At 40.4% G+C, this 25,630-nt stretch overlaps 1 protein-coding gene across 1 annotated transcript; it reads right to left on the bottom strand.

Annotated features, from left to right (window-relative positions):
- Nucleotides 1-587: 587 nt before the first annotated feature.
- LOC115950697 (long-chain-alcohol oxidase FAO1) lies at nt 588-25,393 on the bottom strand. Its single transcript, XM_031067925.1, has 3 exons — nt 25,004-25,393; nt 24,360-24,632; nt 588-2,557 (listed from the first exon to the last, which is right to left on the bottom strand). The coding sequence occupies exons 1-3, from the start codon at nt 25,292-25,294 to the stop codon at nt 806-808; spliced, it is 2,316 nt and encodes a 771-aa protein (XP_030923785.1). The 5' UTR covers nt 25,295-25,393; the 3' UTR covers nt 588-805.
- Between the last annotated feature and the right edge of the window lie 237 nt (nt 25,394-25,630).

Raw genomic sequence — 25,630 nt, 5'->3', positions numbered from 1 at the left:
ATAAGAGTAAGAATTTTCTAGATGAAAATGCTAGAGAAGGAAAGAAACCAATAATTTTCTATTGTTGTGATGCTTTACTTGTCTTCAACTCTCATGAACACTAACCATTTTACTTCCCCTTTAAAACCTTCATCCTCACAGATTGGAACCTGATTGTCTTCTCTATGGTTAATTTGGCCTGTTAGTCTAAGGATATTTATTTTCATGAAATTAGTCTGAGTTCATCGTATAAAGGCTGCTTGTAGTATGGAGGAGCAGTTTGTTCTGCAAGTTTTGAATAAGGAAATCTTGCAATTATTCCTTTTGGCAATAAATGGAAACCATATAAAATATTAACATTTTTCTAGGACTCAATCTTCTGATGAAACTCATAAATTTGTGTATATCCCAGAAACTTATTTCTCGTAGAATTTTTGCTTCATTTTCAGTTGTATGCTGCTTCTTACCCCTATTCTTGTCTTCCAGCTGTTTGGGGGGGGGGGGGGGGGGGGGGGAATGTTGTGGTTGAAAAATTGGAACTTCTAGTCTAAATATATATATGCATTTAATCATTGACAGACATAATGTTAGATAACTTTTAGTCTAAATGACTTAAAATTGAGAAAACAATACAATATATGCATCTAATCATTGACAGACATAGGAAGTTACATACTTATTGCATACTGAATCTAATGTTTATAACCTATCCTTATTTAACAGATGATTCAATCTAAAACAACATTTCCAATGTGGGTGTATGTATTATTGTGTACGTATGTGTGCACATGTAGATGTTTGCATTGTTAAAGAAGGATAAGGGGAATCAGGAAGCTTTAGAGAATGTTACCCTTTCAAAGGACTCAGCTATTCTCTTTGAAATGCAGTAAGCAGTGGATTGAATGGTGATCATGGGATTGACACCAACAGCACTTGGCAGAACACTAGCATCACAAACGAATAGGCCCTCTGCTTCCCAACTTTCCCCATTAGAATCAACCGCACCTTCTTTGTCATCAGCCCCCATCCTACAGCTACCCATCTGATGGGCAGAGGTGAGTGTTGTCCAATTCTCTACCAACGACAATGGCCCTTCCACTACAGAAACCATCTCCAAAAACTCCTCCACTTCCTTTTCACTAACTCCTTTGCATTTTAATCTCTGCCCATCACTACGCTGGGTGCCCACCTCAACAGCACCGGCTGCTACCAAAATTCTTAATGCCTGCCTTAACCCAACCCTGAGGTTTTCTCTGTCTGATGTATCTAACTTGTAGCTTATCCTTCCCTCTACCTTAACTTCTCCAGATCCTGAGTCCCTAACTATTGCAATCAAATTAGAAGTTCTTGCATAATTAACCATTCTTCTCTTGAAGTCTAGTCCAGATTCCCAAGGACATAATCCAGAAAATGATCCCGGCCCTAGTGATGGAGTTTCTATGATGGCTCTCACCTTTGAGTCTCCCCCGACCACATTATGGACCGATGTGATTATTCCACCCTCATAGCTTTTCCCCTTGAGGTCTGTATTTGATTCTGGAAAGTATCCCCAGGCCATAGCAACAGGGTGGAGATGAAGGTAGCAACCAATGTTTTGGTTCTTCAATCCACTTGAGATCATTATTGGGGGTGTTAAAAGAGCCCCACATGCCGAGATTGTTACTTTGGCCTTAATCTCTACGCTCTTTGTGATGTTGTTACTCAAAGTCTTTGCTATCACTCCCAGGCATCTCTTTGTTCTTTTGCTTCCACTCTTGTTCTCTTCCAATTTGAATCTCTCAGCTTTACATCCTGTTAAGATCACTGCACCATGATCCACAGCATCCACGAGCCATGTAGCATCACTCCCTTTCTTCTCTCCTTCTCTACAGCCATAGCCACAAGACCCACAATAATGATTCTCCGAGGAATTTCGTGGCACATAGTCAACTCTAAGGCCTAAATTCTCACACCCTATTCGAAGTACTTGATTTTGGAACCCCTCCTCCACACAAGTCTCAGTTACACCAATTCTCTCACACACAATATCCATAGCAGAGAGATATTCAGGGCTCCCAAAAAATGGGATTTTGCAGTCCTCGGCCCATTCCCGAAGCACTGTATTAGGTGTTTTGATGCATGCTGACCAGTTAACAGCAGACCCCCCACCTACCGTTGAACCTGCCTTAACAAAGACTCCCCCATCAGTAGATGCAAGGAGTCCCCCTGCTTCATATAGTTGCTCCGAGGAGGGGCCTTCTAGAGAAGAATAATCAGAAGCAGTGAAATAGTTCCCTTTCTCAAGAACAATGACCTTGTGTCCTGAACATGCAAGCACAGCAGCTGCAACTCCTCCTCCACATCCAGAACCAACAACTACAACATCACATTCGATTTTGAAGAGGTTCTGCTTGGGGTCTAATTCAGCTCTGATACCTCTCTGGGCAAGAGATTGCACAAGGGTTGAGTCAGTTTCTCGCATAGTTTCTACCATTCCTTTGTCAAGGGGCCTTTTTTGAGGGACTTCAAATGGCTCCTTATCAGTGTCAACATGATATCCAATGGCTTCCCATGCTGGGTTTTCATCATTTTCATTCACCTGTAGAATGGAACAGCATAAAAGATAGTTAATTTCTTAGGTGTTGTGCTTCACTCTGTTGATTGTAGATTCAACCAACCTTTGATTTTTTGAAGAAATATTGAAATTTTTATCAAAGATTTGAATTTTGAAGTGGACATTGAAAAATTCAATTTAGATCCCAAACAACTAAACACAGATTAATTGATCATGTTATGGTTTATTCCAACATAACTTTTGGTCCGCATGAACTAGAACCACTTCAAGGAAACTCCTTGAAGATTTTGCTGCAGTGAACCTTATGGAAATGAATTTGTGGTTTCAAACAATTTTCACTCTTTTTAGGATCACAACATGAATGAGTGGAAAACAAGGTTCTTCTCAATTAAGCATGAGGAGAAAATACATAGTAGTTTTTCTAAATATCTTTAGAGCACTAACATTAGATATACTAAAAAACTTATATTACGATACATTAAAAAGTTATTTTATCTAATTTAACACACCACTTCATTTATGAAAGTTCAAATATGTGTATAAACACCCTTGAACGTTTAGACCCCCAATTTACAAATTCACCAATTCAAGCTTTATGTCAAACAACTAGTGTGCGGAAAATGAACATAAGCTATAATATAGAATTGGAAAAACTATCTAAGCCAAATTAAAATCACAACCACAGCAGAAAATAAAAGGCAAAGATAAAGGGAAGAGAGATGCAAACACAAGGACAACACACGATGTGTTATCGAAGAGGAAACCGAAACCCTCGGCGTAAAACCTCTCCGCCGCCCTCCAAGCGGTCAATAATCCACTAGAAAATGTAGTTGGGATACATGAACAGCAATAAACCATCCAAGCCTAATCTACCTGATATACCTAAGCCCTCCAAACTTCTTGCTCCAACGAGGTTGCGCCGAACCTTTTTCTTTTCTAACTTACCGGATTCCGCTATAATCCATAGCATTCGCCATCCTTGGCATCTTCCAATACTTCCCAAAACTCCAAAAACACTCAACACTCTAAATGGGTGTGGGTAGTTGTAGTTGCACGATTTTCCTGGCCCAAATTCGTTTGATCAAGCCCTGGCCCAAAGCGCAACCCACAATAAATATTTGTAGAGGATGGGTCAAAGAACTTGGTCTTAGTGAGTCTGTTCGGTCTGATACATGGAAAGCATTGTTACAAAAAAAATAAAAACACCAGAATGGATCTCTCACGTATAAGTTTGTTTCTTTAGTTCCTCATACAGAAATTTTCGTCCCTTTCTCTAAGGGACTCCACTACATTATATAGTTCCCTTCTCTCATCTCAACCCTACACTTGTTGACTATCTAAGCATCTACTTGAGTGGCTGTCCCATCAGACGCCTTCATCTCTCCCCATGTAAGTTGCAGAGGCCAAGGTGGTACTGTTCAAGGGTCATTTCCTCATTAATGCGGCCAAGAGGGTGGTTGGGGCGCAATTAATGTGGGGGTAGCTCTCCATGGGATATTTTGGATTTTATTCATTTTATATGTTGGGAGGATGAACTGAAGTGGCTGGGGAGAGCTCCTCGTCTGGTCTTCGTGATGTCCGAGGAGGAGTTACTCCTCGGACATGTTTCCCTGGCGTTTATGGGTTTGAGTAATGCTTCATACGTGGTTTCTCTTCGGACAGGACGCTCCTCGGACGGGCCTGAATTTGGAATAGCCCATTATTTCTGGGCCGGGCCCCACATTAGCCCCTCAAAACTCCGGTTTTTATCTCCCTCCGAGGAGGAAAAGACGGGGTTCTGATATTTTGGGAGAGGGTGGAAATAAGGAGAGCGTGTGGCGCGCGTGCGGACCGTTACTTCTGACGCGCTGCAATTTACGAGGCGCGGCCATTAACTTCTGGAGGCGTTATGTTCCCTCATCCAACGGTGTGGCGTAGATCGAACGGCTATCGTTTTCTTCCGTATTTTTGGGCAGGAGCGATCTTTTCTCTCTCCTCCTGGCTATATAAGACGTCATAGGGGGTCAGTTTCTTCTTTTATCTGCATTTCACAAACCTTTAGAGGCTTCCAGAGAACTCCATCGAACCCCAGAGATACACGGACACTAGCGACCGTTACGCCATCGTAGCCGTTTTTGTGAAGCGTTTCGTCCACGAGAGATTCCCAGGCGCCTCATTGAACGCTTTGTGAAGGTACCAGTACATTTCGTTCATCTTGCTGTTTCAATTTCCTCCTCGGACTCTACTTTCTTTCTCTGAGTCTTTACTTTTGTTCCTCGGTTCAGTCCAGATGGGTAGATTTGAGAAATTAGTTAACACCCCCGCCGCTATGGAGGCCTTTAGGGCTAAATATCACATTCCCCCGGGGGTTGGGCTGTGGTACTGTCCTCTTGAAGGAATATTGACAGATAGGCGTGCGGGAGAAGTCGTTATCCCCATGATTGCCTTCATAGAGGGAGGGATGACACTTCCCATGCGTAGGATTACAAGGGAGTACTTGTTCAACCATAGGTTGACGCCGTACCAGTGTGCCCCAAATATGTTCAAGATACTAGGCTGTGTAGATGTTTTAAACGAGCGGATGAATCTAGGCCTTACTTGGCACGATGTGGCTTATCTCTATGAATGTCATCGCCTCGGGGATGAGGGGTATTATCTTAAATCCCGGAACGAGGACGTTAGGTTGATCTCTTGTCTCCCAATATCCAATAAGACAGTGAAGAATGATTTCCTTATTGCTTCTGGGGAGTGGTTCGACGGTATTCATTATCCAACTCGGGCAGGAAACCCAGGTGCGGCGTCTCTAGGATCGGTCCCTTTTGGGATAGGATTTAGCATTGAGGGGTTACACTTTTTGCTTTCTTTATAATTGGAAGATTTCGTGGACTAATCCCCTTTTCCTTGATTGTTTGCAGATAAAATTCACGTCGCCCCTCGGCTAAACTTTGTGAACGTGCCAGCGCTGAACTACCTTCTTAGGTCGGAGATCTACGTTTCCGAGGACGGGCAGTTGCGTGCTGCCCACCTGGTTCTGGGCTATCAACCCCTGAGCAGCTCTTTCCAGGCTATCGGTCACGCCATAAGGGCTGGTAGTCCGAGGTTGGCTCGGATTGACGTGTCCAGGGACGGGTTCTTAGCTGAACACGATCTGCCACCAGTTGTGTTGCCCGGTGTTAGAGATCCCTACTTGGCAGAGCAGCTACCTCCGCCAAACGAGCCTGGTGCTGCCGCTCAGGTCGAAGAGGAAGCTGAATCATCTCGTCTTTCCCTTGAGGCAGAAATAGACGAGTTTTATTTTGAGGAGGAAGTTCAACAGACCCCCCTGGTGGAATTCTCTGATCCCGAAGGAGAGCGGGACCGACATTCTACAGCTGGTGTTCCTTCCATCGTTCTCTGCTCGGACGATACTTCGGACGAGGAGATAGAGCCCATGGCAGAAAAAGGAAAAACTCTAAAGGAGCTGATGGCCTCCCGAGGGAAAGGCCGGTTGCCGAAGGGACAGTCCTCGAAGGCGCCAACTCCACCACAGGGCAAGACCCTCCCTCCTGTGGCTCCTACGGACACCTCAGACCTTGGCCTTAAGGTCAATCCAGACTTAAAGAAGAAAAGGCCGGCCGACACTCCTGAGGAGGGCGAGGTGGTTGCTCAACCGACCAAGCAGCAAAAAACCACTCGCGCGCCAAGGAGCAGAAGGGGCAACTCCTCGGAGAGTCGAGACGAGGAGACTCTGGCGGATGTACGTGCTACCCCGCGTGTATGGGGCCCCAGATTGGAGCTGGATGGGGTGGCCATTCCCTACAATGCTTCGATCCGAGATTACAATCGAGGCCGGGCGGGCTACGTGGCCGAGGCCTTAGAGCAGCCCCTACTCCTTCCTCGGGATATGGAGGCTTATAGGCGGTTCTCTCAGCCCGAGATCTTCCTATCCCTTAAAAGGGATCTCGCGATGGTAAGTAATCCTTTTACTGTTTTATTAATTTATTTGACCTTAGATTACAGCAGTCTTGTTTCGTTTGTAGATTACCCAGCAGGTATTCGTGGCTGAGGAATTTTGCCGTGGTAACAGTAGTCGGGCTGAGGTCGAGAACCAGGCGCGAGCAGAGGTGGAGAAAACCTTGGGGTCCCTCCAGCACGATTACGCTGAACTCATGGACAAGTTCAAAGAGTCGGAGAACCGGCGCAAGTCTGCAGAAGCTGGTTTGAAGAGTGTTGAGGCCCAGGCGGAGGACCAGCGCAAGGAGCTGTTCTCGACCCAGCTTAACCTTGCCACCGAGAAACAGGCAGTGCAGGATCTTAAGACCGCTCTGCAAAGGGTCGAGGATGAGCTGCGACGGGTCAAAGAAGAGGCCCAACTGATCCGAGAGGCCACAGAGGCTGAGAAGAGTGCTGCACGCCAGCTCGGGGCCGAAGAGACGGAGGCCAGGCTATCCGAGGAGATCCCCGAGGTATGCCGGGAGTATTGCGATATCTCATGGTCTCGTGCCCTCGACGCGGCGGGAGTTCCTGCTGACTCGGCGCTGAGACTGCCCGAGAGCATTTTCTATCCTAAAGAGATCCGAGCGCATCCTGATGGTGTCCAAGTAGCCTCTGAGCAGGATCTAGCGACGCCTGATGCTGTCCTTGTGCCCGATATGGCGAATGATCCCGTCGTAGACTCTACCATCGAGGTTCCGCCTCCTCAGTCCGAGCAGAAAGAAGATCCTCCTGCTGAGGCTTAGCCTTCTAGGCTTTTGATCTTTGTACTCTTTACTTTTTTGACCGAGAGTCGTCCTATTCTCCCGCTCTTTTGTAAGGACCTTTCCTTCTAATGTATTCGGAATATTAATATAAAATGTTCGTTTTGCTTACTATAGACGCACGTCAGTAGCGCTCTTCTTTAAACATTTGCAACTATGTAGATACAGATAAACGGTTAAGATAAAAGGGGTTTTTGGGCTGCGCATCTGAGGGTTGCGATGGTGCCAGACTGCGCGCACGTATAAAAATGGTCTCCTTTAAGCAATGATCTCCCAATCTACCATAAGCAATAATTTCCCCCAAGTCTGTGGCCCGAGGAGCCATGCAGGACTTAGGTTCTGTTTAAAGCTATGAATAGTTGTCTTTAAGTATTAATTTCCCCTTAGTCTGTGGTCCGTGGAGCCATGCAGGACTAGGTTCTGTTTAAAACTTATATTAGTAATAATTTCCCCCAAGTCTGTGGTCCGAGGAGCCATGCAGGACTTGGGTTCTGTTTAAAACTATGAATAGTTGCCTTAAGTATTAATTTCCCCTTAGTCTGTGGTCCGTGGAGCCATGCAGGACTAGGTTCTGTTTAAAACTTATATTAGTAATAATTTCCCCCAAGTCTGTGGTCCGAGGAGCCATGCAGGACTTGGGTTCTGTTTAAAACTATGAATAGTTGCCTTAAGTATTAATTTCCCCTTAGTCTGTGGTCCGTGGAGCCATGCAGGACTAGGTTCTGTTTAAAACTTATATTAGTAATAATTTCCCCCAAGTCTGTGGTCCGAGGAGCCATACAGGACTTAGGTTCTGTTTAAAACTATGAATGGTTGTCAGTAGCCCAGCAAGCAGCGGATAATCATGAAAGAAAACGTATGCTAAGCCATTCTCATTAATAATAATATCTTCTGAGGTTATTTACATTCCATGGTCGAGGTACAGCTTTTTTATCTAAATCTTCTAGGTAGTAGGCGCCTATTCCGGCCACGGATGTGACACGGTATGGTCCTTCCCAATTGGGCCCCAGCTTGCCCCAAGAGGGGTTCTTTGCGCTGCCAAGAATCTTCCTCATTACGAGATCACCTGGCCCCAGAGGCCGTGGTTTGACGTTAGCATCATACCCTTGTCTCAGCTTCTGGTGATAATAGGCCACATGAATCATCGCTTTTTCCCTTCTTTCTTCGGCTAGGTCCAGACTCCGTTCCAATAACTCGTCGTTATTGCTTGGGGTAAACGATCTAGACCTCAGTGTGGGAAAGTTGTTCTCAATCGGGAGCACGGCCTCAGCCCCGTAAGTCATCGAGAAGGGGGTCTCACCGGTCGATCGTCGCGGCGTCGTCCGATAAGTCCATAAGACATGGGGGAGTTCTTCTACCCATCTCCCCTTCGCCTCGTCCAACCTCTTCTTCAGTCCGTGCACTATGACCTTGTTCACGGCTTCGACCTGTCCATTTCCCTGAGGGTAGGCGGGGGTGGAATATCGGTTGATGATTCCAAACTCGCGGCAATACTCCCTAAAGTTTTTACTGTCGAACTGCAGACCATTGTCAGAAATGAGTGTACGTGGGGTCCCGAAGCGGGTGATGATGTTCTTCCAGATGAATTTTTGGGCGTCCACGTCCCTAATGTTGGCCAATGGTTCAGCCTCCACCCATTTAGTGAAGTAGTCCGTTCCGACTATTATGTATCGCTTGTTCCCTGCGGCCTTGGGGAAGGGTCCAACTAGATCAAGGCCCCATTGTGCGAACGGCCATGGACTCGAAAGGGGGTTGAGAACTCCTCTGGGTTGGTGGATATTCGGGGCGAATCTTTGGCACTGATCGCACTTCTTGGCGTATTCTTGGGCCTCTCTCTGCATGTTCGGCCACCAGTACCCCTGGGTAAGTGCCCTGTGTGCCAGCGATCTCCCTCCGATATGACTTCCACAAATCCCCTCGTGTAACTCCTCAAGCAGAGATTCGGATTCTTCTGGGTGTACGCAGAGTAGGTACGGTCCAGAATAGGAGCGCCGATATAGTTTGTGGTCCTCTGACAGCCAAAACTGAGGAGCATTCCTTCGTATTTTCTCGGCTTCCAATTTCTCTTCCGGCAAGACGTCGTTTTGCAGGAAGTTTTTTATGGGATCCATCCAGCTGTGACTCTTTCTGATCTGGTGGACTCTGGCAGGGCCTCTACTGATGGGACTTGCCTGGGCTAGATCTTCAACCAGGATTACTCGCGGCAGATTATGTGCCGAGGACGTGGCGAGAGTGACCAGCGAGTCCGCATGGGTGTTGCCACTCCTGGAAATGTGTGTCACATTGAAGGACTCAAAATTCGTCTGCAGCCGCCTGACTTGTCCCAGATACTCTTGCATCCTAGTATCTCGGGCTTCCAGCTCACCCATCACCTGTCCGACTACCAGTCTGGAGTCCAAGAACGCTTCTATCATTTTTCCGCCCAACCTTTGAACCATCGTCATCCCTTGTAGTAAGGCTTCGTATTCGGCTTCATTGTTCGTAGCCGAGAATCCGAGCCTTAATGATTTTTCAATGGCAGCACCGTCCGGGGATATTAAAACTATCCCAACTCCTGATCCTCTCTGGTTGGCTGCGCCATCTACGTAGACCTTCCAATGCGTGTTCCTCCCTGTTGAGATCGCACCAACCGACTTCCCATCCATGTCCTCCTTCTCGGTTATTGTTTCTATGGAGGGCTCAGCAAACTCCGCTACCAAGTCCGTGAGGACCTGCCCTTTGATGGAGGATCTGGGCATATATTTTATATCAAAGGCTCCCAAGAGCGCACTCCACATGGCGATCCTTCCTGTATAGTCAGCGCTTCGAAGCACTGCTCGGAGGGGAAGCTGAGTCAGAACGATGACTGTGTGCGCCTGAAAGTAATGAGGAAGTTTTCGGGTTGCATGCACTATTGCCAGAATTGCCTTTTCTAAAGGTAGGTATCGCACCTCGGCCTCATGTAGTGATTTGCTCACATAGTACACCGGTCGCTGCACCCCATTATCATCCCGTATCAGTACCAGGCTTACAGCGTGGGGAGCTACGGCGATGTAGGCAAACAGCACCTCATCCGCCTCAGGGCTGGACATGATGGGTGGTCGGGACAGGTAGTCTTTAAGTTGCTGGAAAGCCTGAACGCAATCCTCCGACCATGCAAACTCTTTCCACTTGTTTATCAGGAGGTAGAAAGGCCGACATCGATCCGCCGATCTCGATATGAACCGGTTCAACGTCGCAATCATACCAGTGAGTTTTTGTACTTCCTTCGGATTCCAAGGAGCCTGTAGGCTGTTAATGGCTTTGATTTGATCGGGACTTACTTCTATTCCCCTGTGGGTGACCATATACCCTAGGAATTTCCCAGACCCTACCCGAATGAACATTTGGAGGCATTCAGCCGCAACCGGTGCTCCCTTAATACGGTGAAGATTGTTCCGAGGTCCTTCACGTGCTCGGACGCCTTTCTACTCTTGACGACCATATCATCTATATAAACCTCAATGATCTTGCCCAGTTGTGGTTCAAACATCCGAGTCATCATTCTTTGGTAGGTTGAGCCTGCGTTCTTTAGCCCAAACGGCATCACCTTGTAATGATAGTTTCCGATGGGCATCATGAAAGCCGTTTTCTCTTGGTCCTCTAGCGCAAGGGGTATCTAATGATAGCCTTGGAAGGCGTCCAGGAAGCTCATTCGAGGGTGCCCCACGGTTGCATCCACCAATCGATCAATTCGGGGTAGGGGGAATGGGTCCTTTGGGCATGCCTTGTTCAGGTCCGTGAAGTCTACGCAGACCCTCCATTTCCCTGTCTTCTTCTTTACCACCACCGTGTTTGCCAGCCACTCTGGGTAAAAGACCTCTTTGATAGCCCCCGCTCTTTTTAGTTTTGCCACTTCGTCTTTTACGGCACTAGCATGTTCCTTTGAAGGGCGTCGGGGTGGCTGCTTCTTCGGAGTGGAAGAGGGGTTGACATTCAGGTGGTGACAAATAAGGCCGGGATCGACGCCCGAGGCGTCGTAGGCTTCCCATGCGAACACGTCGACATTTTCTCTAAGAAATCCGACCAGTTCCTCCTTTTCCTGAGAGGGCAATTCCGAGCCGACCAGAAAGAACTTCTCCGGGTCGTCGTTGACAGCGATTTTATCTAAACTTTCACACCCTATCTCCTCGGCCAGTCCGTCGTCTTGCTCTGCCGAGGCGGCTGATTGCTATAAACTTTCAGGGGCCGAGGACTCGGCATGGGGCCGTTGTAAGACGGCGGCCACCATACACTGCCTGGACACGGCCTGATCTCCTCGGATCTCTTCCACTTGTCCTTTGGATGGGTATTTCACCTTCTGATGAAGTGTGGAGGTTACTGCTTCCAGGGCGTGGATCCATGGCCTGGCGACTATCGCGGTGTAGGGTGAGTAAACGTCGACGACGATAAAATTCACTTCCACCACCTCCGCCCCAGTCTGTATGGGTAGTCGGATTTGCCCTTTTGGCGTAACCATTCTCCCCTCGAAGCTAAGAAGGGGGGAGTCATAAACTGCCAAATCTTCTGGCTTCAGGTTCAGCCCCTTGTATAGATCAGGGTACATTATCTCTACTGCACTTCCCGAATCCACCAACACCCTTTTCACGTCAAAGCCCCCAATCCTCAGAGTGACCACCAAGGCATCATCGTGGGGTTGAATAGTTCCTCTCTTATCCTCATCCGAGAACCCCAGTTTCAAAGAGCTTCCCTTTTTTTACCTTTTGTGTTCCCTCTGCCTGCTCCCGGAGGGGAGCCGATCAACAGCTAACACCCTGGGGATGGGTGGTCCCGTTCTTCCTGGTGCAGCGAAGATGACATGTATTGTCCCGGTGGGTGGTCTTAAGGTTACGTCCTTTCGCGGCTCTTGTGCTGCTTGGCCGGTGTAGCCACTCGACGGGTGCAGCAGGTGACGTAACTTTCCCTCTCGGACCAACTGATCTAGATGATTCCACAGATTCCTGCAGTCTTCAGTAGTGTGCCCATGGTCTTGATGATAGTGGCAGTACAGGTTTTGGTTACGTTTGGAAGGTTCTCCAGCCATCTTTCCCGGCCACCTGAAATAGGGTTCATCTCTTACTTTCTCCAGTACCTGTTGTACGGGCTCTCTGAATATGGCATTCACTGTTTGCGGGTTACTATGCCCAGCCTGTCGCGCAAAATCTCTCCTCGGCTGACCATGATTGTGCCGTTCCAACCTGAAATCATTTGCTTTGGGGTGGATAACCTTCTCCTTCCCCCTCCCTTGCAGCTGATCTTCCTCCACTCTTTTGTACTTGTCTATCCTATCCCTCAACTGATCAACGTTAGCAACTGGTTTACCAGTGAGGGACTTCCTTAAGCCATGGTCGGTGGGGAGGCCGCTTTTGAATGTGCTGATAGCGACAGCATCGTGGTTATCATCCAGGTCATTATATACTTCCCAGTATCTATCGGAGTATGCTTTCAGAGTCTCTCCCTCGTGCATGGACAAGGACAATAGCGAACCGAGGGGCCTGGGGACTCTGGTGTTGGTGATAAAGCGAGAGCAAAAATCTCGAGTGAGCTGCTTGTAAGAGCTTATGGAATTTGTCTTCAGGCCGTTGAACCACCTTATCGCCATTGATCCCAAGCTGGACGGGAAGATTTTGCACATAAGGGCCTCATTTTGCGAGTAGATCGCCATCTTTTGGTTAAATTGACTCACATGCTCTACCGGGTCTGATCGACCGCTATAAATGGCGAATGCTGGTTGGTTGAACCGTCGAGGTAGCTCAGCCCCTTCAATTCTATACGTGAAGGGGGACCTTGAAACCTGATCCAACGCCTTCTTCATGGCGTCGTTTCCTGAACCCTTACTAGATGCGCTCTCATACTTCCGCACAGGGCGTGGTTCCTTTTCGTAGGTAAAGGTTTCACTTGGGGGGGTCCTTGACCTCCGTCGGTAACTCACATCCTCCGCATTAGAGGACTTGTCTGAGTCTGAAGGAGATCGCCTTCGCTGTGCTCGTCGTAGCTTCCTTTTCAGATCATCTATCTCTCGCTGCATGGCCTGGTGACTATTTCGTTTCTGGGACACGTGACTACCTATCTGAGTGTGACTCTGGCTTGTCCGGATAATATGCACACTTCCCTCGCGATTTCCCCTGTGGCCTGGATTGACGGGGTTATTTTGCCTCTGGGACTCGGCGGGTTGTGTCTGTTGGGAGTCAGCCTCGTGAGGATTCTCCTGGTGCGGACCTAGTTCTGCCATGCTTGACCGTTGTGCTAACTGATGCTCTAGTTCTTCCCACAGACGGCGCCAATTGTAGTTGCACGATTTTCCTGGCCCAAATTCGTTTGATCAGGCCCTAGCCCAAAGCGCAACCCACAATAAATATTTGTAGAGGATGGGTCAAAGAACTTGGTCTCAGTGAGTCTGTTCGGTCTGATACATGGAAAGCATTGTTACAAAAAAAATAAAAACACCAGAATGGATCTCTCACGTATAAGTTTGTTTCTTTAGTTCCTCATACAGAAATTTTCGTCCCTTTCTCTAAGGGACTCCACTACATTATATAGTTCCCTTCTCTCATCTCAACCCTACACTTGTTGACTATCTAAGCATCTACTTGAGTGGCTGTCCCATCAGACGCCTTCATCTCTCCCCATGTGAGTTGCAGAGGCCAAGGCGGTACTGTTCAAGGGTCATTTCCTCATTAATGCGGCCAAGAGGGTGGTTGGGGCGCAATTAATGTGGTGGTAGCTCTCCATGGGATATTTTGGATTTTATTCATTTTATATGTTGGGAGGATGAACTGAAGTGGCTGGGGAGAGCTCCTCGTCTGGGCTTCGTGATGTCCGAGGAGGAGTTACTCCTCGGACATGTTTCCCTGGCGTTTATGGGTTTGAGTAATGCTTCATACGTGGTTTCTCTTCGGACAGGACACTCCTCGGACGGGCCTGAATTTGGAATAGCCCATTATTTCTGGGTCGGGCCCCACAGTAGTGTTTGGATAGAAATCTCCTCTCAATAGGTATGACAATGAAAGAGGGAATGAGAAGAGACTACAAAGATTTCTCTCTAAGAATGAGTAGCTCTCTCTAATTGGGTGGGTGTTTTGAAAAAACCTCTCTTCAAGTTTTTCTTTCTGAATAACCACCCATATTTTGTGGGAATGGGGGATATTTATACTGGTGTGAGAATGGAATGCGAAGAGTCAGTTTTTCCAAAACAGGGTTGGCTGGCAACTTGACCTCGCGACTTAACTGAGTCGCGAGTTCAAGCCGTGAGCTAGCTAAAAGGCCAGTCTGGATTTTTGTCCTGTAGTGCTCCAGCTGGCATGACTGTCCAGCTCCCCTGCATGCTCTGCGCGTGTGCAACTTTTGGCGGCTTGCAAGCCCGCAAGCTTCCCACGAGTCCTAGCCGCGAGTCTTTGCTTCACTGCACTGTCTTGAGCATTTCTTCACACTCTCTCACACATTACCCTTACATGATTCCCACCTAAATACAGGGTTTCTAAGTGCTGAATTACAAGCAAATTTGTCACGGAATAAAACCAACACATGGTTGATTAAATTCAACCTTACAATTTACTGTTATTCAAATATTCTTTCTTTATTCCTTTTAATTCTTTTTTTATTCTTACTCTTTTGTTCCCAACAATCATTGAAGAGAGAGAAAGTTTGAATAATTCTCAACAATCATAAAAAAAGAGAAATTTTGAATAAAAAATACCGAAATATTATTTATAGCACATCTCGTCATACGTTACTATTATTAAAACATCATCGTAACTCACTCACGCCAAATTTATTTGACAATTGGCACATATAATAGAGGTGATTTTTTGTGTTTGGTGTTCTAAATGCTAAAAATTTTGTGTTTGGTGTTCTAAATGCTAAAAATTATCACCAGCCATATGTAGCCTAACCATGTTTTGTCAATAAGCCACAACCCAAACTCATTTTCCCACATGAACCAGTATGCCACATCGCATGCTCAAGTAACCTAACCGTACCTTGCACACAAACTGGGGCACAAACTGCTTTACCAATCTAGCCACACAAACTGCATGCGGCATAAGGAAGGCATGTCTTCAAGAGCAGATTATGCTATGCTACCCCTCTATCCGTGGTGCATGATTGCATGATGAGTAGGCTATTTGTGATACGTGATAGTGGTTTTGTGTAAATTTGATGACCCGTGGTCTTCAAATTTATCATGATGAAGATGCTTATGATTTGTAAATCAGTTTGTGGGCATGATTTTGGACAACAGCATAGCACGACCTGATGTTTCCCAAAGTCTTTATCATGATCAAGATGCTCACTCATGACTCAAACCAAAAATCAATATTAGAGTATTTATAAATGCCTAAGTTGATGACAATTTTATGATGATTATTCTTTTATCATTAAGTGAGGCACCAATAATTTATAGATGGGATTCGAATATATGTCTCCAATTTGACTAAAAAAAATTTACCAACTAAAATAAGTAATACCCATGTATTAGAATTTTCTTTTCTTTTTAGGTGTGTAAGGTGATAAAAGAACAATTATACTCCTCTTTAATCAAAAATAAAATAAAATAATATCACACTCACCAACTTCTGAGAGTGTGCATAGGTCGAGCTAGAGGGCTTTTTTAACCCAACCCACATGGGTTATGAGTAAGTGAATTTTGCATACACATCTTTTATGCCTTATAAAAAAATTAAATATATATCAATTATTTAAACATTTTTTTTCAACAAATTGTTATGATTTGTATAATGTGTTTAAATTATATTTTAAATTTTTTAAATTCATTGAAACTAATTCTAAAAAAACTAAAATCAATCAAATAAAATTTCAACCCACTAACTTATGAAACCAATCTAAGACATAAGGTTGGGAGAGAAAACTTTGTTCCAAACCAGTTTGGAAAGAAATCTTTCAAATTCCTCATATATCTTTATATTGGGTATAAATTTTGAAAATCTAACCGTTAGATTACATGTTTTTATCATATCCTTCATGATTGTAAAATTTCAAGAAGATCAAAGATCAATGGTTATGTCATCAAATAAATGCTAAAATTTCAAGTTTTTATGATCTAAAATTATGTATAAAAATAAGTTTATTGATCGAATAGTAAATAACTGATTTGAACGAAATTTGATAAACATGTTAAAAACATAAGGAACATGAAATTCAATAGTTAAATTTTCAAAATTCACACCCAAAAAAAATATATATATCTGAAAAGTTTAAAAAGTTTCTCTTCAAACAAATTTGAAGAGAAATTTTGTTCATGGGTACGTATACCCAATCTCCTTCCGTCATCTTCATTAGGGCCTGTTTAGATGAAAAGAGGGTAAAGGGAATAGAGTAAAATTGATTAAAAATACACTAATAGTAAACTAAATCTCATTTACTCTACCTTACTCCCCTCAATCCCAACAGACTTGGGTAATAAAATAAAAAATAAAAAACATAGAAGCACTATCACATCTATTAAGAATTCGTTATGAGTAACCGTTTCTGCCCAATCCGGTCTGCTGACCTTATCAAAAAAAAAAAAAAAAAGACCTGAACTTGTCGGCCCAACGACCATTCTCTCCAATGGCACCAAAACTGCAAAACCCATAACAATTTTTTTTTTTTTTTTCCATTGTCATTGCTGTTTAGAGGGCCCCATAAAAAAATATTTTAAAATAAATATGAGATCCCTTCTCTTTTTTACATTTCTTTTACCTGTTTTACTTGATGGGTCCCCTGTACATACAGTAACATTATTCTTGTCCAAGCTTTCAAAATATAATAATTACCCATCAACGACCCTAGAATTTTAGTACATTAGCATTGAAAAATGCTAATGCTATATTTAAGCCCTTTTTAGCATTTTATGACTCAAAATATACTACATCAAAGGATGCTAAACACAACTATTGTAAAAAATTTTACAATAGTACTACAGTACAATTCTATCTTTAGAATTGTACTGTAGCACAATTGTAAAAAATATATATATATATATATTTTAATCAACCGGCATTTCTCTCTCTTCACTCTCTCTTTCTCAACATTCTCTCTCCACTCTCTTCATTCTCTCTGCTCTTTCCTCTCTTCATTCTCTCTACTCTTTCCTCTTTCAAACCCAAACATCATCTGCTCTCTCCGCTCTCTTCATTCTCTCTGCTCTTTCCTCTTTCAAACCCAAACATCATCCATCTCTTTCTCATCTGCTTTTTTTTTTTTTTTTGGCTGTGACCGGTGCTTAAAGGAAGTGGTGGGTATGGCTGAGGTGAGTTTTGGGTCACGTAGATCGGAGTGGCTCATGGCGTGGGTCACGGAGATCGGAGATCGAAGTGGGCTGAAGTGGGTCACGACATGGGTCGCGGAGTCGGAGATTGGAGTGGGCTGAAATGGGTTGTGGGTATGGCTAAAGTGGTCACGGCGTGGGTCACGGAGATCGGAGATTGGAGATCGGGTTCTGTTGTGACGCTGGTTTTTTTTTTTTTTTAATTGGGATTTTTGTTCCGGTGGGATTTTAGAGAAACTCCTTTGTACATGTCGCCGGAATCAGTTAATCGAATCGCAGGCGGATATTTGGATTATGTGTGTTTGTTGCTCTGTTTAAGGTTTGATGGTTGTGTTTGTGTGTTTGTGCGTGTGTGTGTGTGTGTGTGTGTGTGGTGATGGATTTGGAAAAGCGTAGGAAAACAGAAGTTACGGTTAGAAAAAAATAGTAAAAAAAGATTAAAAAATAATATTTTAATAAAAATAGAATTTTAGGATGTAGGAGGTATTGTAAAATGGGATGGTATAAGTAATTGTGGGGATCATTCGATTAATAGGCCCCTAGGATTCGGAATGAGTTCAGAATTGTTGGGCCAGCGGCCCATCGGAGGCCATATACTCGTCCGAGGACACCATCGTCCTCGGCAGAACGCGTCCGAGGACGATCGCGTCCGAGGACGATCAGGACGTGGTCTCGTTGCGATCAAATCTCAGAATTCAGTCATCTCAAAGGATAGAGTAGCCGACTAAAGATGAAAGAGATAAGGCAAACAAATATCTGAGGCTACAGCTACCTCCGCATTAATGACCTCTCAACCAACTCTCTGGCCGCATTAATGTGGAAGTGATACCTGAACAGTGGGGAAGCAGCCTTACAGCTGCCTAGAGGAAGTTCCAGGAGGTGCCAGATGGGACAAAAAGAAATCCTCCGAACCCAACCTACACGTGTGCGGCGAGGATGGAGCGCCAAGGGAGATATATAAACTAAAAGAAGAACATGAAAAAAGGGGCGGATCGGGAAAAAGAGAAAGGAGAAGAAAAAGAAACGGGGAGAACGAGAGAGAAGAAAGTAAGAAGGGAAAGGGAGAGAGTTTTACTAGTCACTAAAGAAAGACGTTCGTTATACCAACTCTAAAACCTTAAACGGGCTTGAGGGTAAATCTTGGAGGTAGATACCACAGTTAACCTAGTTCTTTACGCCCACGCTCTACAAATCATATTGTCTGGGCCTTTTACGTACGAACCCAATACTGTTTAGGTTCGTCACTAAAATCGTGTCCTTACAGTAATAAAGTGATTTTTTGAGATGGTATAATAGTATAGCATAGCATTCTTTGATGTTGATGCTCATGATGAACTTTACCTTCTTCTTTTTTTTTTTTGGGTAAACATCCTTTACCAAATACAGTGATAGTTTTCCACATATACCGCATCAAATATGATTGATGCTTATATGTTAGTCCACCACAATGGTTTTTGTAAACTTCTTGGTTGTCATTATCTCTAATATATTATGCTCTAAACTGTTGCTTAAATAAATTTTTTTTATCTTTATTGGTTGTTTGGAGAGATTAAATTATTTCAAGACTTCTTAATCAAACATTTTGACATAATCAAACTATTCATCAGGACTTCTTAAACATGTTTGACCAAATTTAAAACTAGAAATTAGGAGTACTACTTTAACACTACAACGATCTAGTCCTAAGAAATAATGATAGATAATGGACTCAACTATCTTCTTCTTTTTCTTTTTCTTTCCCCTTATAGGAATGGACTCAAATATTGTCTAAATAAGACTAGGGAGTACCCAATAAGCTTGATATTGCCATAGCAATTTTGACACTGTCATAGTGTCATCAAGCACACACACTTTCTACAAAGTACAAACTCGCACTAACTTATAAACAGTTATTTATATTTTCTCAAAAAAATAATGCACGTAACTTATTATATAATTTGGTGAAAAATTTTTGAGAAATGCATTTCTAATGGTGCGCTTTTTGGAAAAGCACAATAAACTATATAAAATAACAAAACGATTGATTTAATTTAGCTGCATGTTAGGCTTAAATTTTACAAGTTAAATTTTATCCACTTTTAGATTAATTAGTTTTTATTAGTCCAATGGTTAAGATTACTTAAACTGAAAAAAAAAATCAATAAAATCAAACGGTGTGTATGTGTGTGTATATATATATTAAATTCAATAATTAAAAACTTACAAATTTACGATAAGAAATGGAAGATTTAAACACTAAAAGTCTTCACTTGAAGTACCAATACCAATTCAGAAATAAAAATTTGGAGAGAATATAACAAGAATTTATATAACAATACAACTTCAGGAAAATTTGATTTGATCATATTATTATTACCAACTTACCATAGATTTAAATTCAGAAACCAAGTCAAAAACGTGTTAGCTAGATATGGAAAATATCACTTTTGAAAGCGAAATAGACTACAATCAAATCCTAATTTTAATTTCAAATTAGAGCATAATCTGAGCAAATCTTTTCGTAGTCCACTTTATGAAATTATATAATATAATCTCAAAGAAAATCGACATCAACTTGCTACATCATTATTATGCCCAAAAAAAAAAAACTTTCATACTTCCCCCTTCCTTAAATTTATGTTGGAATCCAAAGTTCATATAAAAGAATGGAGTACCGCATCAATATATTAACTAATAATTTTCCTCATAATTACCTAAGAACATTCACATTAGATTCTCTAAAATAGCATAAGAGCCTTATATGATAAATGAACCCAATATATAAAAGCACCCACATTAGCTTCTCAATACAAGTCACATGACTAATTAAAAAATTCATGTGACTAAAATTACACGTAATAGCCTCTTTAGTTGTCACATAATAGATTGGAGAAAAGTATCATTTTACCACTGTGCTGCCTCAAAATTAGGGAACACTATAGCGTCACAAAACGAATATTTTATTCTCTTTTTGAAAAGTGGGTATGAGTATTTTAAAAAGTAAAGGAAATTTTGGTATTTGGAAAAGTGAAAGAAATAATAAAAAAAAAAAAGAGTTAAGTAAAACTATTTGAATGAAATAAAGTTTAGAATAGATCATTGATGTAGTTGTTTTGAAAAGTAGTTAACAAAAATAGAAAAAACTTAATTTTTATTCTAAACTAGAGAGAAAATTTTGCACAAACTAATGTGAATAGTCTAAATCCAGTTAAGTATCATTGAGTTATAAAATTTTTGGTATTACTTGTCAAATTTTCAAGAGAACAATGACATTTGAGATTTTTTTTTTTTTTTTTAACCAATGAAAAAGTTAACTGGAATGTTCAAAGTTTTTTTTATTTATAAGTAATTAACTTCAAAGGATTGGCTAGGTGATTCTTAAGGGCTCATGATATTCACATGATTTTAGGTTTGAAGTCTCTTGCCCCCTAAGGAATTTCTATACCCTTTTTTGTCAAAAAAAAAAATTTATAAGTAATCATAAAAAGAAATGAAAGAGAGTGGAAAATGTAAAAGGGTACCCTAATTGTTTTCTAACTAAAAATAAAAATTAGAGAAAGAGAAGAAAAATCTCTTACCATGTTTTGCTTTCAAGGCAAGAATAAGATGGGGTATAGCCTAATAAGATAGTCAAAACGTGGATCCCTTTCAATCTTCCATCCTCCAATTTATGGCTAACAGCTAATGAAAATTACATCTAACTGTCATGGGGTATAGCCCGAATCATACGAAAAATCTTTGAACCCGAATGAAAAGGAAATATGTCTTATTCTATGGAAACTTCGTCTAAGAAACAATTTTCTATTTTTAAAGTTAACATTTCTAAGGAAAATATTCAGGTTGAAATCTTCTTCAAATTATAACTATGAATTATTCAAAAAAATAAATAAAATAAGACAACCTGTAACTTTAGCATCAATGAATAAGCCTTTATTTATATTTTTTCAGCAAAAGAAAAAGGCCCATTTTCAATCCAATGCCGTATGAAGTAGGTGGATCAAAAATGAAGGAAAGAAACTCTCGTAAAAAACAAAAACCGTTGGTTAAGTTTGTAGGCTGTACTGACAAATTTTTCTATATTTATTAGGGAACTTTACGGAATACAAGAATACTGAATTTTTCTCTATATCTTTGCCCTTTTCTTAGAAGAAAAATGTTATTTCATAACATTTTCATAATACTTTTATAACAAATTATAGGTGACTACCTATCAAAAAAAAAAAAAATTATAGGTGACTAGTTGTTATTGGTTCTAATTTGAACTTATAATTAAAATTAATTTTTTTACTTTACTAATAACAAACTGCCACTTATAATTTGTTGTGAAAGTATTATAAAATTGTTATGGTAATAACATTTCTCTTTCTTAAAATGACAAAAAATAAAACAAAACAAAGGGTCCAGGGTGCCCTTAGAACATTTTTTAATAGACCATTTTTAAGAAAGCTTTAATACCACTTTATGGGAAATATAAAAATTAATTATTTTTTTAATTAATTGCCCTCTAAACCCCACAAGCACTTATACTTGTAAAGTGATCATCACGCTAAGAGTATGCGGTGATGAGATTATATAAAAAATTAATAAGTTAGGTTGTTTACTTGTTTATACTTATTTTAATGGGTTGTATGTAAAAAATGAAAGACTTCATGTAGAGTACATTATAAAATGTGATGTTAAAATAGATAAAAATAGTTTTTTGAAGTGCTAAAAACTAGTATATTTTTTAGCACTATTTTATAAAGATAATTATAATAAGTTGCTAACTCCTCAGTTCGAATATTTTTTTACTTTAGACCTCCAAGCACTTTGTACATGGAGATATGTCAATTCAACTACAAGACTTTTGTCTATTTTTTAGTATCTTTTACGTGAACGTAAAAGAAAAACCTGAATTCAAATCTTTCACTCTCCTATTTATTGAGTCATCATAAAGAAAATTATCAAATAAATGTAAGAGTTATTGTAAGGGAAAAATTAAATTAAGGAGATTGTCAAATCACGTTCTCTTTCAAGATTTTGAATTTATGTGAGAATTATAAATCTTATTAACATTATGAATGACTTGGTAAAGAAATATTAACTGCTTAATAAGCTGGAAGAGTTAGTAGTTTTAACTGGACCAGAACATGACTAGTCTAAAAGTCCTAATCTAACCTCCTTTTAATTTCTTTCCCTTCAAGTATTCACCAAACTATGAGTCATCTATTCTCCAGGAAAAAAAAACTATGAGTCATCAAGAAAATATAATGTTTTATTCATAAACCTCTGTATCTTGACAGCTGACAAGCAGGATAGCGTAAATGATGATCATGTGTTGATATTGTGATTCCAACCATTTTTAGTTATTATTCATTCCTCACTTCAGTGTTATATCTTATATCAAATCATTTTCATAGGTGTTATATATTTGGGTAATTATATTTTAAACCTTAAAATATTTCATTTAAATCTCAAAGTTTCTAAAACGTCTCATTTTTTAGAATATGAAGTATTTTTTAACACACACGGGAATAGAGGGGAAAATGTCTCATTCATATAACAATATTCTATTACTTTTTCTTTTCTTTTTTTGGTTAATCCCATTAAATATGACTTTATCAATTACTTTGAATGAAGTTTGTTTCAAAATTTAATCTTTAAATAAAATTTACAAAATATATATATATATATATATATATATATATATTTAAATAAAATCTTTGTAAAAAAATTTAAAATTTAAATGAAACATTTTGACATTTAAGATTTAAATAAGATATCTAAAACTCTAATATTTTAAAAGTGTTTTATACTGTAATTTTCTCTAAAACTCTAAAATTTTATTCTTCGCGTAGTATTGTATATTTGAGTATTTGACTGATCTTGTTAATTTTCTCTTTATTTTTTAAATAAAAATTTTTTTAGAGCTTTGACAGTAATGACAAATATAAAATGATTTAGTGTATTAATTGAGTTAGAGCTCTGACATTAATGAAGGAAAAAAAATGTTTTATATTTTATTAATGGAATTAAAATTCTGACATTAATCACGGAAAAATGAAATAAAAAGTTTTAAATGGACCACTCCTGTTTGAATCCCAAATAGGCAAATAGGAATATGTCTGCCTCTCGTTTATGGAAATGAAAGAGAGGCAGACATAGTAACGGCGGAGGCAAGAAATTCAATAGTGGGCTCAATAATAATGGCGCTATTTGTTAAGTTGTCTTTATCAATTATGGAAAATGTTAAATTCATATAAAAGTTTTTACAAATTATTGATGAGATTAGTGATTATTGCTAAGTACAAAAAAAAAAAAAAAAAAAAAAAAAAAAAAAAACAATGTTAATAGTGGACTCAAATTAGCATTAATAAACAATTTATCATATTTTAACTAAAAAATTATTTGTCATGTTAATAATTTGTAAAAATATTGTAAAATAATTTATAGTTGTAGCATTATCTGTTTTATACCAAATAATTAAACTGAATTCGTGCCCAATCCGTATAATTGGGGCTCGAAGGGGCGGAATCAAACCTTTTGATAGTTCATTGATCCAGCTATCATTTGGTTTTTTTTTTTTTTTTTTTTTTTTTTTTTTCGGTAATTGTAGCACAGTAAAAAAGACTTTTATAGATTTAAAAGTTTTTTTTTTTTTTTAACATACACCGTAAAAACACAAAATATATAGGATATAAACTAAGAATTTTCCAAATAGGAATACTGGGTACTAAAAATAAAACAAATGAAAGTTTTTTTTTTGTCTTCTTTTGTTTCAATCTCTAACTAGGTACTAAATTATAGTTTTCCTATAAAAAAAATAAATAAATAAAATAAGAGTACTAAATATAATGTAAGAAAAAGCAAATAGAGTATGAGGCATTACCCGAGTGAAGAAATTGTAGAGGGACAAGGCTTTGATGTAAAGAACTGCAGCTCTGATCGGTGTCAAAAATCTATGCCTAAACCACCACTGCAAAATTTTCTCTCTATTCTCCAAGGATAAGCTAGAAAAGTTGAAGACGAAGGGCCATTTATTGCTAAGACAAAGAGGTCCACAAAGCAATAAAGTACCCAACCTAGTACCCAGCGCCCCTAAAATCACTCTAACTAATATCACAGCTTCTTTTACTGCCCTTTTCCCGATAAGCTCTGCAGCCTGTTCTCATTCCATTACAAAAGAAGAAAAAAAAAAAAAATTAAGTACTTCTTTGATGATTACCTAACTAGCCCATTAGGTTAAGGTCTATGCCATTAGCCCATTAGGTTATTATAATTTATTATATACAATTATAATAAATTTGTGCATGCAAACTAATTAATTACAATCAAATGACTTTTTTGGGCTAACTTGTCTCATTTATATAGAAGCTTGAAAGTCTCCCATGGAGGGCTGTAGAAACTATCATTGATAAATTTTATGAGTTCTGTCAAAAACATGACATAGATAACTAAACCATGCATGTAACTGAGAGACAAAGAAAAACACACACACAGAGTATATAATTGAAGAATTAATAATATTATTACCTCATCAGGAAATGGAAATTGAGACCCAGAAGCTTTGTAGAAGGACTGCACAGCCTCGGTAGGTTGGTCATTCTTCCCCTCCAAAGAATTCAATGTCAAAGGAGGTAGTAAAGCCTCACAAATGCTAGCCAGTGATTGCATCTCAGTCGCCGTCCACCCATGACTGTATTTACCCTCTCCTCTTCTCCCTCCCCTCAACAAAGGATGGCTCTCTCTCTTCATCTCTCTCTCTCTCTCTCTCTCTCTCTCTCGTGTCTTCCGTGTCTCTCTCCTTTGAAATTGAACCTGCATGTGCTCTATTTAAGGGAGTTTATAGGTGACTTTGTTATAACCGAAAAATAAATGAAAAAGAAATGCTTATTTTTTTCTGAACAAATTAATGCTTTGAATTTTGATTAGTAACATCTAAACATGGACCCTTTTTTTTTTACTTTTCAAATTAATCCTATCTTGATCCGTATTCTCATCTGTCAAATATTAAATTTTTAGTATTTGACACACTAAACTCCAAAAAAATAAAATTTACAAGGTATTTCAAATGCTAAAAAAGTTTAGCATTTTTGCAATCCTTGCTACAGTACGATTCTATAGATAGAATCTAGAATCGTACGGTAGAATGTTGCAAAA

This window comes from Quercus lobata, chromosome 6 (assembly GCF_001633185.2).
Source record: "Quercus lobata isolate SW786 chromosome 6, ValleyOak3.0 Primary Assembly, whole genome shotgun sequence".
Classification (NCBI taxonomy): domain Eukaryota; kingdom Viridiplantae; phylum Streptophyta; class Magnoliopsida; order Fagales; family Fagaceae; genus Quercus; species Quercus lobata.
The sequence above is the reverse complement of the archived record's forward strand: the minus strand, read 5'-3'. Positions and strand labels throughout refer to the sequence as shown.

Excerpts from the sequence above, each read along its gene's own strand:
- LOC115950697 (XM_031067925.1), bottom strand. The coding sequence starts at position 25,294 with ATGCAGGTTCAATTTCAAAGGAGAGAGACACGGAAGACACGAGAGAGA. Across the intron at positions 24,633-25,003 it reads AATTTCCATTTCCTGATGAG|GCTGCAGAGCTTATCGGGAA; the intron begins GTAATAATATTA and ends GAATGAGAACAG. Across the intron at positions 2,558-24,359 it reads TCTACAATTTCTTCACTCGG|GTGAATGAAAATGATGAAAA; the intron begins GTAATGCCTCAT and ends TCCATTCTACAG.